Here is a 14,818-nt window from a genome sequence, read left to right as displayed (position 1 = left end):
CACCCAGCTATATGGCGGCTGTCTGTAAATAATCGAGTCTGGACCAGACAACCCAGTGATCAACAACAGGAGCATCGATCTGCGCAACTGGGAAACGATGACACGTGTCAACCAGGTCAACGAGCCTGACCAACCGGATCCCGTTAGTCGCCTCTTACGACAAGCAGAGTCACCTTTTATGGCAAGCATGGGCTGCTGAAGGCCTGTTCTACCCCGGAACCTTCACGGGTTTAAGTCATTAAAGATTAGTTGAATACGGTATAAGTGACCTCATCGTCCTTCATCTGCAGGTGTGTGAGAAGTTGGGGTGGAAGGGCAAAGGGACTGACTTTGATGTCTTGCCACTTGTCCTGTCGGCTGGAGGTCACGACCCGGAAGTGTTTGAAATTCCACCGGAACTGATTCTTGAGGTCCCCATGAAACACCCGAAGTAAGTATTACTTTAAGTAATCCACACAATATTGACACAATACGGAAGCAGTAGTAGCAGCAGAAGTAGTAGTAGCAGCAGCAGCAGCAGTAGTAGTAGTAGTAGTAAGATAGTAGCAGGAGTAGTGGTGATGGTGGTTGTAGTAGTTGTAATGTAGTAGTAGTTGTTGTTGAAGCATGGTGGTGGTTTAGCTTTAGTAGTCGTAGTTGTAAAGTAGGGATGGAAGTAGCTGTAAAATAGCAGTAGATGTTGAAATACAGTAGTAGTAGTAGTAGTAGTAGTAGTAGTAGTAGTAGTAGTAGTAGTAGTAGTAGTAGTAGTAGTAGTAGTAGTAGTAGTAGTAGTAGTAGTAGTAGTAGTAGTAGTAGTTTCTTTACATACACATAGAAAGACTACAGTCAGACAGCACAGAGTGAGGCCGAGTATTTACGTTATGTCCCTCTCGGCCAGTTTAACACTATTGTATCGAAGCGTTATGTTTCTATTTCTAGCTTACTGGGCTGTGTCGAACTGATTACTTGGGCTTCTCAATAATTATATGCCAAGTCGAAACGCACTTTATATTCGAATACAAAGTATGTTAAGCTAATCTCGATTCATCCTCAAAACACATCATTACTTTTCTAGTAATTAATTATTATGCCCACCAGTGAGTAGACAACCCAAATGCATGTGACGCAACAGAAAGTTAACATTCACCGTCTCACCCTGACGGGTACCCATAAACTGTTGAGTCCACAAAAACACATGGAATAATATACTCTGAGTTAACAGACACAGGTACTTACAATATGTGATCATGCCATAAGCATAATATTTCTTACAAAAGAGATTAGGCCGCTATAATGTAACAGGCTGTATAATACATTCAGTCACAGTACTTACAACATGCGACATGATATAGGTATAATATATGTCTGATAGAAGAGATTAGGTCGCTATAATGTAACAGACCGTATAATACATTCAGTCACAGTACTTACAACATGCGACATGATATAGGTATAATATGTCTGATAGAAGAGATTAGGTCGCTATAATGTAACAGACTGTATAATACATTCAGTCACAGTACTTACAACATGCGACATGATATAGGTATAATATGTCTGATAGAAGAGATTAGGTCGCTATAATGTAACAGACCGTATAATACATTCAGTCACAGTACTTACAACATGCGACATGATATAGGTATAATATGTCTGATAGAAGAGATTAGGTCCCTATAATGTAACAGGCTGTATAATACATTCAGTCACAGTACTTACAACATGCGACATGATATAGGTATAATATATGTCTGATAGAAGAGATTAGGTCGCTATAATGTAACAGACCGTATAATACATTCAGTCACAGTACTTACAACATGCGACATGATATAGGTATAATATGTCTGATAGAAGAGATTAGGTCGCTATAATGTAACAGACTGTATAATACATTCAGTCACAGTACTTACAACATGCGACATGATATAGGTATAATATGTCTGATAGAAGAGATTAGGTCGCTATAATGTAACAGACCGTATAATACATTCAGTCACAGTACTTACAACATGCGACATGATATAGGTATAATATGTCTGATAGAAGAGATTAGGTCCCTATAATGTAACAGACTGTATAATACATTCAGTCGCAGTACTTACAACATGCGACATGATATAGGTATAATATGTCTGATAGAAGAGATTAGGTCGCTATAATGTAACAGACTGTATAATACATTCAGTCACAGTACTTACAACATGCGACATGATATAGGTATAATATGTCTGATAGAAGAGATTAGGTCGCTATAATGTAACAGACTGTATAATACATTCAGTCGCAGTACTTACAACATGCGACATGATATAGGTATAATATGTCTGATAGAAGAGATTAGGTCGCTATAATGTAACAGACTGTACAATTCGTTCTCACTAGTCAGGAAATGAATGACTAATAAACATTCATGATGTCTGACACAGCGATATGGGATATTGTAAGATGCTAATCCTACATGAGTACATCGATAGCTTGATATTATTGATGAACAGGGCGGTTTATTCAGCCGTTATGCTTCTTGCTGTATATGCAATAGTACCATAGTTTCATAAACATTTTCTAAATAGATTAGTCAGTCTAATAAAATCAACAAAAATCATTACCATAGTCAGTTGAAATTAATGACTAAGATGATGAATTGATATTATTTACACATACATTTATTAGTCGTTTGATGTATCACATATGATTGATTATTACACCATGTTTTGAAATTCTCTTCGAGTATTGATGCATTTAAAAGCGTTTTAAATACTGTATACATCATATTGATATATCGGAATATATTGTTAATAATAATACACACGTAATTCTCATCTGTAAAACATAATTCAGCAATTTTCATTTGTTGCATTGTGCAATTACCAATTTCATCGTATGACGCGTTCGAAATCTTTCAGAGGTCGCCTTGTGGTGTAGACATTTAATCAATTGTGTGAGGAAGCGTTGTTGGTCGAACACGAGCAATAAATGCATCACATAACACCTGGCAGGAGAGTATCGCATCACACCTGACATAACTGCATCACATCACACCTGACATTAGTGTATCACATTACACCTGACACGAGTGTATCACATCACACCTGACACGAGTGTATCACATCACACCTGACACGAGTGTATCACCTCACACATGACATAACTGCATCACATCCCACCTGACATTAGTGTATCACATTACACCTGACACGAGTGTATCACATCACACCTGACACGAGTGTATCATATCACACATGACATTAGTGTATCACTTCACCCCTGCCACGAGTGCATACATCACATTTGACACGAATGTATCACATCACACCTGGCACGAGCGTATCACAGCACACCTGACACTAATGTTTCGCATCACACCTGACACCTGACGAGTGTATCACATCAAGCTACTCCTGACAGTGTCACATCACACCACACCTAACGTAGTCACATCTTACACAACCACATCGTACCTTGCAGAACCACATCACACCTACCAGAACCGCATCACACCTTACAGAACAGGCAACGATAATCTACAAGGGATTTTCCGCGGATGCCTTTAATCGACATGGTATTCATATTCACTTACTCTTACAAGAACATGTTATTCTATATCCAACTGTACAGATCGGAGCGTTATTAAATTCCCAGTAATGTTAGTAATCTAAAACTAGATCTATACGTTTTGCATTCATCGTAATATAATATTTCTAAATGCCGAAGGCACACGAACAACGAAAACAACCATCGATCTAACGATCCTTCAGTATCTGCATTTCAAAGGCAACAAGATTTAACTTCCGCTGAAAAATTGCTACAGAAAGACATCAACGAATATCGAAATACACACAGAAATGTTGCGAACTCTAGAGGTGATGGTGGTTACGGAAGGGTGTGTGTGTGGAGGGAAGGGGAAAGATGATGTAGATTGGAATCATCACAAGAAGAAAAGACAGCATGACTTCATTTCCTCATCCACCATCCCCCGAAACGATGCAATTCCTCTCTCCTCTTCCTTGATTGCGGCAACCAATATCACCGTATCTACATCCAGGTCATGTCCGGATTTAGCCAGTTTTGATTTAGTGCTAACCTTGACACTGAATATAAGCCGGGATATGGTTCCAATACTGGTAGGCTGATACCTGATTAGCTAGCTGTGGTATGGACTAGGGTGACCTCGATTGCTCCGAAGGTGTCGGGTGTGTTCGCGGCTTGGGATCAACTGGTGTCAAAGTGATGCGTGTTTCCATCGTGTTGATGAGATGGACTTTGGTCAGTTCCTATTGATAACTTTTCTGTCTCCCGTACAAATAGGGTTTGTTATAGGATGCAAGTTGTGGTTAAAAAATACTATCCATGATAGTTTAAAAAAGCAATACTTACCAATATCTGACCAAGCAGACATTTTTCACTTTCGATTTTTTTTCAAATTTTGGAATATTTAAATGTTTTGTCTTAATCTACTGTCAGCTAATTTGGATATGTATAGAACAGAAAATACGCTCTCTCGATTATCCGCTGAAGGCTAAATAGTGGTTGAAATTATATGAATGGATCATCGAAAATCAATGCTGACATCAGGTGTTCACGAACGTGTCTGTCTGCTTTATTCAACGCTGATGTCTTCCCCTAGAGAGAGCATGGTTGGGCCTTATGCGCTATATTAGTCAAATTGGTTATTACACTGCTTTTAGAAATATTCCAGCAATATCACGGAGAGGGACACCAGAAATGGGTTTCCCGCATTGTACCCAGGTAGGGAATCGAACCCAGGGCTCCAGCGTGACGAACGAAGGCTTTAACCACATGGCTACCACATCACCCCTACGTATATTGCACCAATAGTATTTGGCTGTGTTGAAATATGTGAATATTCTGAGACAAGCAAATTAAGGAACATAGTATGATGATATATGTTATGCTTGTTTAGAACTACTTCTTTAAAGTAGAATCCAATGACATATATCAGATAATTCTTCTGTAAAGTAAACCTTTTTCATCTAACGACAAATTTCTTAATACAACAGTAGCATATCAAAGTAAAGCTATCAAGAGTTGCGTCCCTTAGTCGTGTAAGGTTCTGCTGGCGGGGTGTGTTCTTGTTCCACGATCTGTCAATGTCATGTTCGTGGTCATCAGCAGTTGGTAACCACGTGAGACTTTCGACTGTAATCTCCTCGTACTCCGTTGGAGCCCAAAGGTCCGAATCCCGGTTCTGCTAAATTGTTTGTTTTGGGGGGTGGGGGTGGAGGGTTCAGCTGCTCTTACAGAACGTCCAAGACCTGAATCACCTTCGAGATATCCTCCCATGTGAAGGTAACAGAACTACTGTTGAAAGCGGCGTTAATCCAAATGCACTCACTCATTCACTCACACTAACTATGAATCATCTCACGTATATCTCGTCAACAGGTACCCATGGTTTGCGGAATTGGGTCTGAGGTGGTACGCACTCCCGGCGGTGTCGGCGATCTTGTTCGACTGCGGCGGCTTGGAGTTCACAGCAGCCCCTTTCAACGGCTGGTTTATGGGGACAGAGATCGGGGCCAGAGACCTCTGTGACGTTTCCCGTTACAACATCACTGAGGTACACCAAGTCCTTTTGATGTGCATACATTGCTTACACAGAGTTGGGTGTACTAAACTGCTTACACGGGCGTTGAATGTGCTCAAACTGCCAACATTAAGCTCAGTATGCTTTATGTGCTTACACTGGGGTTGTTGTGGGTAAACAGCATGCACGGTGCTGGTATAATCTGGCTGGAGTTTTAAAAAATGGTTGCATTGTTTGTATGAACCTTGCTCTCGTATCTGGACTCGAATCAACATATGGTTACATTACTTGTATGCACCCAGCTGTCATCAATGGCCTCGCACGAGTGAGTGAGTGAGTTTAGTTTTACGTCGCACTTAGCAATATTCCAGCGATATGGCGACGGTCTGTAAATAATCGAGTCTGGACCAGACAATCCAGTGATCAACAACATGAGCATCGATCTGCGCAATGGGGAACCGATGACATGTGTCAACCAAGTCAGCTAGTCCGATCCCGTTAGTCGCCTCTTACGACAAGCATAGTCACCTTTTATGGCAAGCATGGGTTGCTGAAGGCCTATTCTACCCCGGGACCTTCACGGGTCCGGCCTCGCATAAGGTTATAACACTTGTATGAGACTGGCTGTCATTACTGGAATCGCACGAAGCTAGGTGTGGTTACATTACTAGTATGAGACTAGCTGCTATTGCCGCCCTCGCACGAAGCTAGGTGTGGTTGCATTACTAGTATGAGACTAGCTACTATTGCCGCCCTCGCACGAGGCTAGGTGTGGTTGCATTACTTGTATGAGACTAGCTGCTATTGCCGCCCTCGCACGAGGCTAGGTGTGGTTACATTACTTGTATGAGACTAGCTGCTATTGCCGCCCTCCCACAAAGCTGTGTGTGGTTACATTACTTGTATGAGACTAGCTGCTATTGCTGGCCTCGCACGAAGCTAGATGTGGCCACGTTATTTTGCGAAATGTTAGACATATCTGTATTTCTGCTGCTAATTTGGTACAGTGTCAGATTTGATTACATCACTTGTAAAGTTGATATGATTGCTTGTTCGGTGTTACATATAGTTACATTGCTGGTTTATGCTTAATTGCCTTTCGATGCAGTATAATTGGTAAACAGCTTTCAGAAATCTAGATATGATTACGTTTTATTACAGCGGTAGATCTGAAGATTTGCCTCGTTGCAAATGTTATATTTCTCGTATGATAAATTCGATCACATTGCGATGAAATAATCCTCAATCCTACTATTAATAAACGTTGTGCAGTATGTTAAAGAAACGTTTCAACACACACAGTATCAACACAGCCCCGAGTGGGAAGCAAGTAATTATTGACATTTCATCCAGCATATTTGTTTTATATTTCCATTGACATATGGGATACCTGTTCGTGTTTTGATGCAGTGTTGAACTTCAAAGTTTGGTGTCATTTCCCAGGCAACGATGAGTCATTAGCAATTGAAAACATGGCGTAACACAGAATATCACGTAACATGCGGACATTTCTCAAAATATCTCACTTTTATTATTTTTATTCAAAAAAATATGGCGGCGGGGTAGCTTAATGGTTAAAACCTTCGCTCCTCACGCCGAAGACCCGGTTCGAGTTTCCACATGGGTACAATGTGTGGATCCCATTTCTGGTGTCCCCCCTGTGATATTGCTGGAATAATGCTAAAGGCAGCGTAATAACGCACCCAATAACCCTGTATTAACATATACTCAAGACCTACGATTTAATGCCGCCTGACCGATATTACTTATGCAAAATAAATATATAAGGAGAAATAACGATATATTGATGACTAGCTTCTTAATTTATTACAGTAAGACCAACTTTTCGGTGTGTTTGTACCACGATTATCGTGCTAGTAATGAGAACGGTGTCTACTGAAAATACTGTCTCCATAATATACAAGTGGTTCATCTCTATATTATTATCCTTCGATGTTGCCCCAACTTCTAAATGCTTCTCAAGGAGCTAACGTAAATATTTAGCAACCTACAATTAGTGTCAGTTCTTTTAACTGTTTAGTAGGTTATGTTTGTAAATATTTATCAAATTTGCATCTTTAACTGACCATATTTGGTAAGGTGGGTTATTTGGAAGAACAAAAATGGTAAATAAAGCATCCGCTCGCATCCGAAGGCCCGGGTTCGATTCCCCATATGGGTACAGTCTGCGAAGCCTATTCCCTGCAAAAAAAAACCCTTCCAAGGCCTTGAATGTTCCAACCCCGATGAAACAGCTGGTTATGCATATCGTACGTGGGACCTAGATGTAGAGCCACAATATCAAAAGTGTCTGGTATAGAGAGGTGAATCATTACACACAGATTTCCCATAGTCCACGAAATAATAATTACGAGATTTTTATCGGGAGTAGCTCTTTTGTGATGTGAATACCTTGTAAACCCGGAATAGTGAAACGACTTATGTCCCCTGAAGCAAACAGTAATGTTTGTCAAAAAATGAGGCATTAATTGTAAAAGACAATTAAACTCGATGAAAAGCTTTAGTCCCTGAATGTGGATATTCACAACAGTTCATGCTTCCGAGTTTAAAAACAAAAACAGTTGGACTTATTTGCCACGGAAAATGAAGGTATTTAGGCGATCAGCATTAGCTGAAACGATATCTGGTTGTTGACCGTTTGATGAAGAATATCTAAGCCCCATACAAAATCCTAAAACAGTAGAAGGGACTGTCATTGAACAACGTAAACTAAAAACCCACACGTAATCAAACTGATATTTGAACAATTCGTTTGAAATGCATATTGCTTATTAGTGACACAATTCATCAATGTGTTCAAGATTGTTATCATGATGTTGAAGCAGACAGTGAAAGTAAAAGCATCAGTTGTCGAATTATAACAAACATAAAATGTTTCTCTCATGGCGCTTATGTTTATAACACCCAATATTCAAGTAATGAAATATACAGCGCCATATTGATCTCATCATCTTGTAGCTTGATCCTCACGGTGGGACCGATAACACGCAATCTCGCCCACAACGAGACTGACTCTACTCACATGAGTATCGAGGCTTATCGCTTTATCAGCTAAATGATAATTACTCCATAAAAGAATACTGAGGCATCTCATAATTCATATGTTTGACATATGATCTAAATTAATAGTGTATTATTGTCATGCTCCGACTGGTCATCGCTTGAAGGTGTTTATGTCGTCACCATGATTGGATGTCTGTTTACGTGTGCAGTTAATGTACACTTTTATGTAGCACCGAGATGACTATCAAACAAGGGGTTTAATCTGGCGTTATTTATGTTATTTTTCGTATCTCGTGTTATTTTTTTCCAATCACGTCAGTGAACGCCGGCCCGACAAATATTAGATCTTCACGACTTGCCCTAAAGCAGTACTTCAGCAGCGCCGACATACGGCAGGGATCATGAAAGATTTCATTGGTCCTTGTTTGTATCCGCGCCATCTGTCGGCAGGTTATGCAGCATCATTATATGTTGTCTCTTGTTCTGACAAAGTATCATGCATAGAAGAATCTGTGAAACATGCACGTGATTTGTGAAAACGACCGTCATCCATACCTACTGTGTAGATGAAGTGGTTAATGTTACGGGTGTTGCTGAATCGGTGACGAGAAGACGACGATAAACCTTGTCATAATTGAGCTATAAATAATAGATGAGTTTGCGGCTAACCTGTATCACCTTAATCAAATATAGTATGAGTTTCATATTCAGTACAATTCTCTAATATAGTACCATCTGTTCCCATGGGTATTTTTCAGTCGAAACAAATTTAAAACTTGTCATTGTGAAGATGGCACAAAAAGACTCCGCCTATTTGTAAACAATTGCTGTTATCATTATTTGAAACAAATAATATACACATGGTTAAGATAGTGCTTAAGTATCCTGCTTTCAGGGGGCGGTAGTGTAGCGGTTAAAGTGTTCACCCGTCTCGCCGCACACCCAGTTTCACATGGGCACAATTTATAAGTCTGTATTTGGTGTCCCCCCGCCGTGAAGATGGTGGACTATAGCTACAGATTGGTGTCTGTCTGTCGGTCCATCGGTCTGCCTGTCTGTCTGTCTGTCTGTGTGTCTATGAAGAAATCAGGCATTTCACTTAATGTGTTTTCGGCGAGTGTTGTTTTCATATCAGACATAGTGACATATTTGCGGAAAGGATGTACGCCAAGAATAGAATTTCAGTTGTGTCACAGCGTTATAGGAGCGATGTCATGCTGAACAGCATCAAACCCAGCGACACTATCATAGTGGCCACCCTTGTCAAAGTGACCAAAGGCATTTTTCGGGAATATTGTTTTCTTACATACGAAAATATACAAAAATTTCAAAGTTGGTTTGTTTAATCTGTGTGTACAATAGGTTATATATAAAAACCCAAGAAGACCCTTGTGTTAAATAGCAAACCTAATCATATGTATAGTACATTGTCAACATTCCTCGTCACATGCATTTTTCATGTTAAACACCAGTATTTGAAGGGGAGATAATCGAGTCTGGACGCAACGTGACAATGACTGATATCATGAACATGGATCGACACAGTCAGGCTTATTAACATGCATCAATCAAGCGAACACCCCTTCAAGTTTAATAATAAATTTCTATTTTGTTTTGAAAAAAAATATTCCTCTGTTCAGTATTTCAAAGTCAAATGTATCACTTCTATCTTCTCAACCAGAAACGTAATAGAACGAAAACACGTTCTTATTACATGATGCATATTTCATAAGCATCGTTAGAGTTCAAGCCTGTTTTGTACGCTTTCATTTACAAGCACTAAGGTATAAAAATCCTGTAAAATCATCTTTGTTCGCTATTGTAAAACATGTGACACCCGACGAACTACAATAACAGCTTAAACCACTAGCATGCCGCTCTTGTATATTGTACATCAAAGATATTGTATGGGTGGATTAAGTCTAAGGAATATAGGCTTTGTTTTACTTAAAGCCAGCTGCTTCTAAGATCTCGTTTCTGTGAAGAAGTAAAACATTTTCTCAATTTCTGTCGACCTGTAACGGGTTTACTCTCAACGATTATTCATTCGCTACATTTTTCTAAACTTAGCAAGTATTTCATTTGTTTATCTATCGTACATTGAAACATCTTGTGAAATATTTAAATGATATGATTGCAAAGCTGCGTGGAGATTTATGGATATTTCGTTTTCTTCTTAAATCGGGAATTCGATATTTTGAAAATCTATTGCCACTTAAGACATACATTTTAATGTGAAATTGGAGTTTGGATTACACAAAGTATACAACAGTCAAATACGTTAACTTTTCTATTATGAATAGAGACAGTGACGTGGAAATTCTCATCGAGGGTGTACGGGTAAACACCGGTTTTAGCAATATTCTAGCAACATCCCGGCAGGTGACACCAGAAATGGGATTCAAACATTGTACACATGTGGGGAATCGAACCCGGGTGTTCGACGTGAGGAGCGGACGTTTTAACCGTTAGACTACCCCACCGCACCTTCAGGTCGACAACTCGGTGTTTGTCGTTTCGCATTGGTTCAGTCATCTAGAAGTGAGAATGTTGTCGAACAGCACAGCATGTTTATATTAATAAGACTGCTTTGTGCTATTTTCCCCAGTAATCTTTGTTCTTGAGTTTGAATTGCAATTCGACGTGAATGGGCTACTTTCAGTATTTGTTTGATTTTAGAAATCTCGATGTTGTACCGTCAAAAAGTGTACCACAGAACCTTATGGATGACATGTTGTTTATTGCTTTATTAGAGCGTTTTGATGTAATATTTTCACTGTTATCGATGTTTCGATGCAGATTTTTTAACCGTTGTCACTTAAAGCTGGAAACATCGCTCTTATGCAGTAGACAAAAAGTTGTCATCTCAAGATGTATGCTTCATCTTTTGCACTCTGATTTCACATCAAACTGATACACCTTAACTGACTATAGAACTAACAAGACTACATACGTGCATCGCTCAGTCCATTTGATCATGTATGTTTGAGTTTGACCAGAAAACACGTTAAGCTAGTCATGATCTTTAAAACAAAGGTACTTACTGAACTGAGTCAGCAATCTATGAATACTTTTGCATAATATTTTTCTAACATATGTTCAATTAAAATCTTTGATAGTGAATGTTATAAATTCGGATAATACAACTGCTGATGAGTATCGTAGATACGGAAGCGTAGTCAAACCACGGTGATTTTTTTGTTTTTAGTTTCATTAACTCCGTACTATGTACTATGGGAGATAGTGAGACCACATATATATTATATAGTTTTTATTTTCATTTTTATCTGTTTTTGGTTTTTTTTCATAATTTAATCGATTGTTATTTATTCATTATTATTTATTCTTAGACCTTTTATCTTTGAAAATACACAAATTTTGCTCTTTGTTTATGTATGTATGTATGTATGTATGTATGTATGTATGTATGTATGTATGTATGTATGTATGTATGTATGTATGTATGTATGTATGTATGTATGTATGTATGTATGTATGTATGTATGTGTTATTTGCATTTTTATTTATTTTTCATTTATTTGTATTTTTCATTTATTTATTATTTATTTATTTCATTTTATTTTATTTTTCTTGTTGGGGGTGGGGGCAGTTGGGGTGTATGTGTGTAGGGGGTTGGGGGTACAAATGTTCATCATTAACATAAACGTACAGGTCGTGTGACTGCAAATCTATTTCATAGTTCAGTCATGATTTAGCAAATTTCTTTTTAAACATAATTACCAAGGCATTCAAAAAAAAAAACAATTGCAGGAATGAGATATTAGTTCAGTAGGAATAATTATATGTTTTTGTTTGGAAAAAAGAACAATTTGATTCTAATACTGTTCAAACTGGCGCTGAAACACACCAATTCATTCTGTGTTTGTTGTGTGTTCCGTTTTGAACACGAGGACGATAATTCCAAGAGCAGCTATGTAGATGAGTCTTTGACAAACCAATTTTATTAGCTGGCCGAAACTACAGACAGTAATCTTGTAAGGATACCAAGTTTTCTTTAGTTTCAGAGGCGTTGGGATAGCTTAGTGGTTAAAGTGTTCGATCGTCACGCCGGATACCTGGGTTCGATTCCCACGTGGGTACAAAGTGTGATGCCCATTTCTGGTGTAACCCGCCGTGATACTGCTGGAATATTGCAAAAAGCTGCGTAAAACTAAATTCACTCACTCACTCACTGGAGGCACGATCTCAGAACATACCCATTTTAATTTCAACTGACATTTTGTGTGATAATGGATTGTGAGGGGGCGATGGTCAGTATTAAGTTCTACTCTTAAATTTCAGACGCTAGAGCTTAAGCACACAAATAGACTAACGGGTAAAAGAAACGATACCGAATCGAAATCACATATATTACAAAACGACAAAATACCATTGTGAAAAAAGGAAAGTGAATTTTATTAACTGGTAAGTGGGCATGCACATCCCTTGCACATCCCATACAACTGTTATTTAAATGCAGTTTCCTTTTTCACAGTCGTGGTTTGACTTTTTCAAATACATCTGTGATTTCGACTTGGTATCGTTACTTTTTCCCGTTAGTTTAGTTTAAAATGTCGATTTGAGTATATGGCATTTGGGAACTCTTTTTTAAAATTCGCTGCATCGTGACATTCTCTTTTAATCAACATCGTTCAGTGTAATATGAAGACAATAACTGTTAACCTATTTCACCAACAATTTTACCCAATTTGTACGACAGAGTTGTTTCGTTGCTAATAAAACTACATTGAATGCTGTTCGAGTTTTATAGCTTAACTTTTGCACTTATATTGTGACATTATCAGGGAACGTGATAGATCTATGAAGCTATTGCAACATAATGTTGCGACATTCAGAAATGAATCTGGATGGAGATATATCATGCCCGGATTCAAACTGGATGTCCATTGCAGTAGTAAATGCGGTAGTTGACCGACCACTGTAGATTACATGATTACATTGGAATTAGGGGCGATAGGGTAGCCCAGTGGTCAAATGTTCGCTCGTTACCCCAAATGTCCAGGATCAATTACCAAATGGGTACAATGTGTGAAGCTCATTTCTGGTATCCCCGCCGTGATATTGCTGGTACGTTGCTAAAAGCGGTGTAAAGCCATATTCACTCATTCACTCACTCATATGGGAGTTGAACTGCAACCACAACCAGGTGCCTCACAGACTATTGCCAATTTCATATACCTTATTATGTGAAAAATTGTCAGCGGCCGTCAGGGCTTTTACACTGCGTTTAAAGAATTTCAGCTATGTCATGTCAGTTTATACTAACTGAGAACTCAACGTGAGCATGAGTGAGTGAATATAGTTTTAAGCCGTTTTAACAAAATTCAAGTATTATCACAGCGGGGACTCCAGAAACGGACTTCATACTGTGAACCTCTGTGGAGAGTCGAGCCCAAGTCTTCAGCGTGACGAGCGAACGACGTTGAAGCTTTCTGGGGTATACATGAGAGTACAACGTGAAAGATGAGGGCTGGTGCTCTGATTTTACATGACAATGCTTCGTCTCACACCTCCCGATTGACAGTGTCTACAGTACATCATTGTGGCTTCGAAGAACGTCCTCATCCTCCATATTCACCTGACCTGGCCCCACGCGATTATTTCCAAAATTGAAGGAACATCTCCGTGGGTAACGCTATGCCAGTAATGACGAGCTCAAATCTGCTGTACTCGTATATATACCCCAATATGCTTCAAGGACCTGTTGCTTTCAAACTAGTTGACATATCTGAGTAAAATGATTGGAAATGCTGATGAAGAACACTGTCCAACAAAACTCCTAAGATTCCTTGGTGTCACCAGTCTAGAAATTATGAAGGCTTAGAACTTTTTGACCAGCCCTCGTAAAACTGACAATACCGTTACTGTGCGCGGAAAACGGTATGCACTCAAACACAGCAGTATAAAAGTGATATCATTGTACGTGTAACACTGAAGTGATATCCCTATATCTATGCTAACTTAATTTTTGTTCCAGAAAGTTGCATTGAAGATGGGTTTGGACGTCCGGAAGAGCTCCTCTCTGTGGCGTGACCGAGCCCTAGTGGAGGTTAACGTTGCAGTCCTACATAGCTACCAGGTAAGAACCCTGCTTAGAGCTTACACATGCATGCAGGACACGTTTGTAGTCGTTACTACTCGCACCATTCCGTAACCTCTAACGCCATTCGGCCTGTCCCGGAACAACACGATTTGATCACCGATGGACAATTTTTGTGCTAATGTATAGTGTCGGTAGTGGCG

The 14,818-nt window shown here is 39.2% G+C and overlaps 1 protein-coding gene across 1 annotated transcript in view; it reads left to right on the top strand.

Annotated features, from left to right (window-relative positions):
• The window catches only part of LOC137295078 (nitric oxide synthase, salivary gland-like), a 46,421-nt gene that overhangs the window by 12,589 nt on the left and 19,014 nt on the right, over positions 1-14,818 (top strand). Inside the window, exons 6-8 of the mRNA XM_067826362.1 lie at positions 291-430; positions 5,389-5,563; positions 14,553-14,654. Of these exons, the coding sequence (XP_067682463.1) occupies positions 291-430; positions 5,389-5,563; positions 14,553-14,654 (417 nt within the window). The remainder of the gene's footprint in view (positions 1-290; positions 431-5,388; positions 5,564-14,552; positions 14,655-14,818) is intronic.

The sequence above is a fragment of the Haliotis asinina genome, chromosome 1 (assembly GCF_037392515.1).
Source record: "Haliotis asinina isolate JCU_RB_2024 chromosome 1, JCU_Hal_asi_v2, whole genome shotgun sequence".
In the NCBI taxonomy this organism is placed as follows: Eukaryota; Metazoa; Mollusca; class Gastropoda; order Lepetellida; family Haliotidae; genus Haliotis; species Haliotis asinina.
Note: the sequence above shows the minus strand (reverse complement) of the source record. Positions and strands in the feature narration are given on the sequence as shown.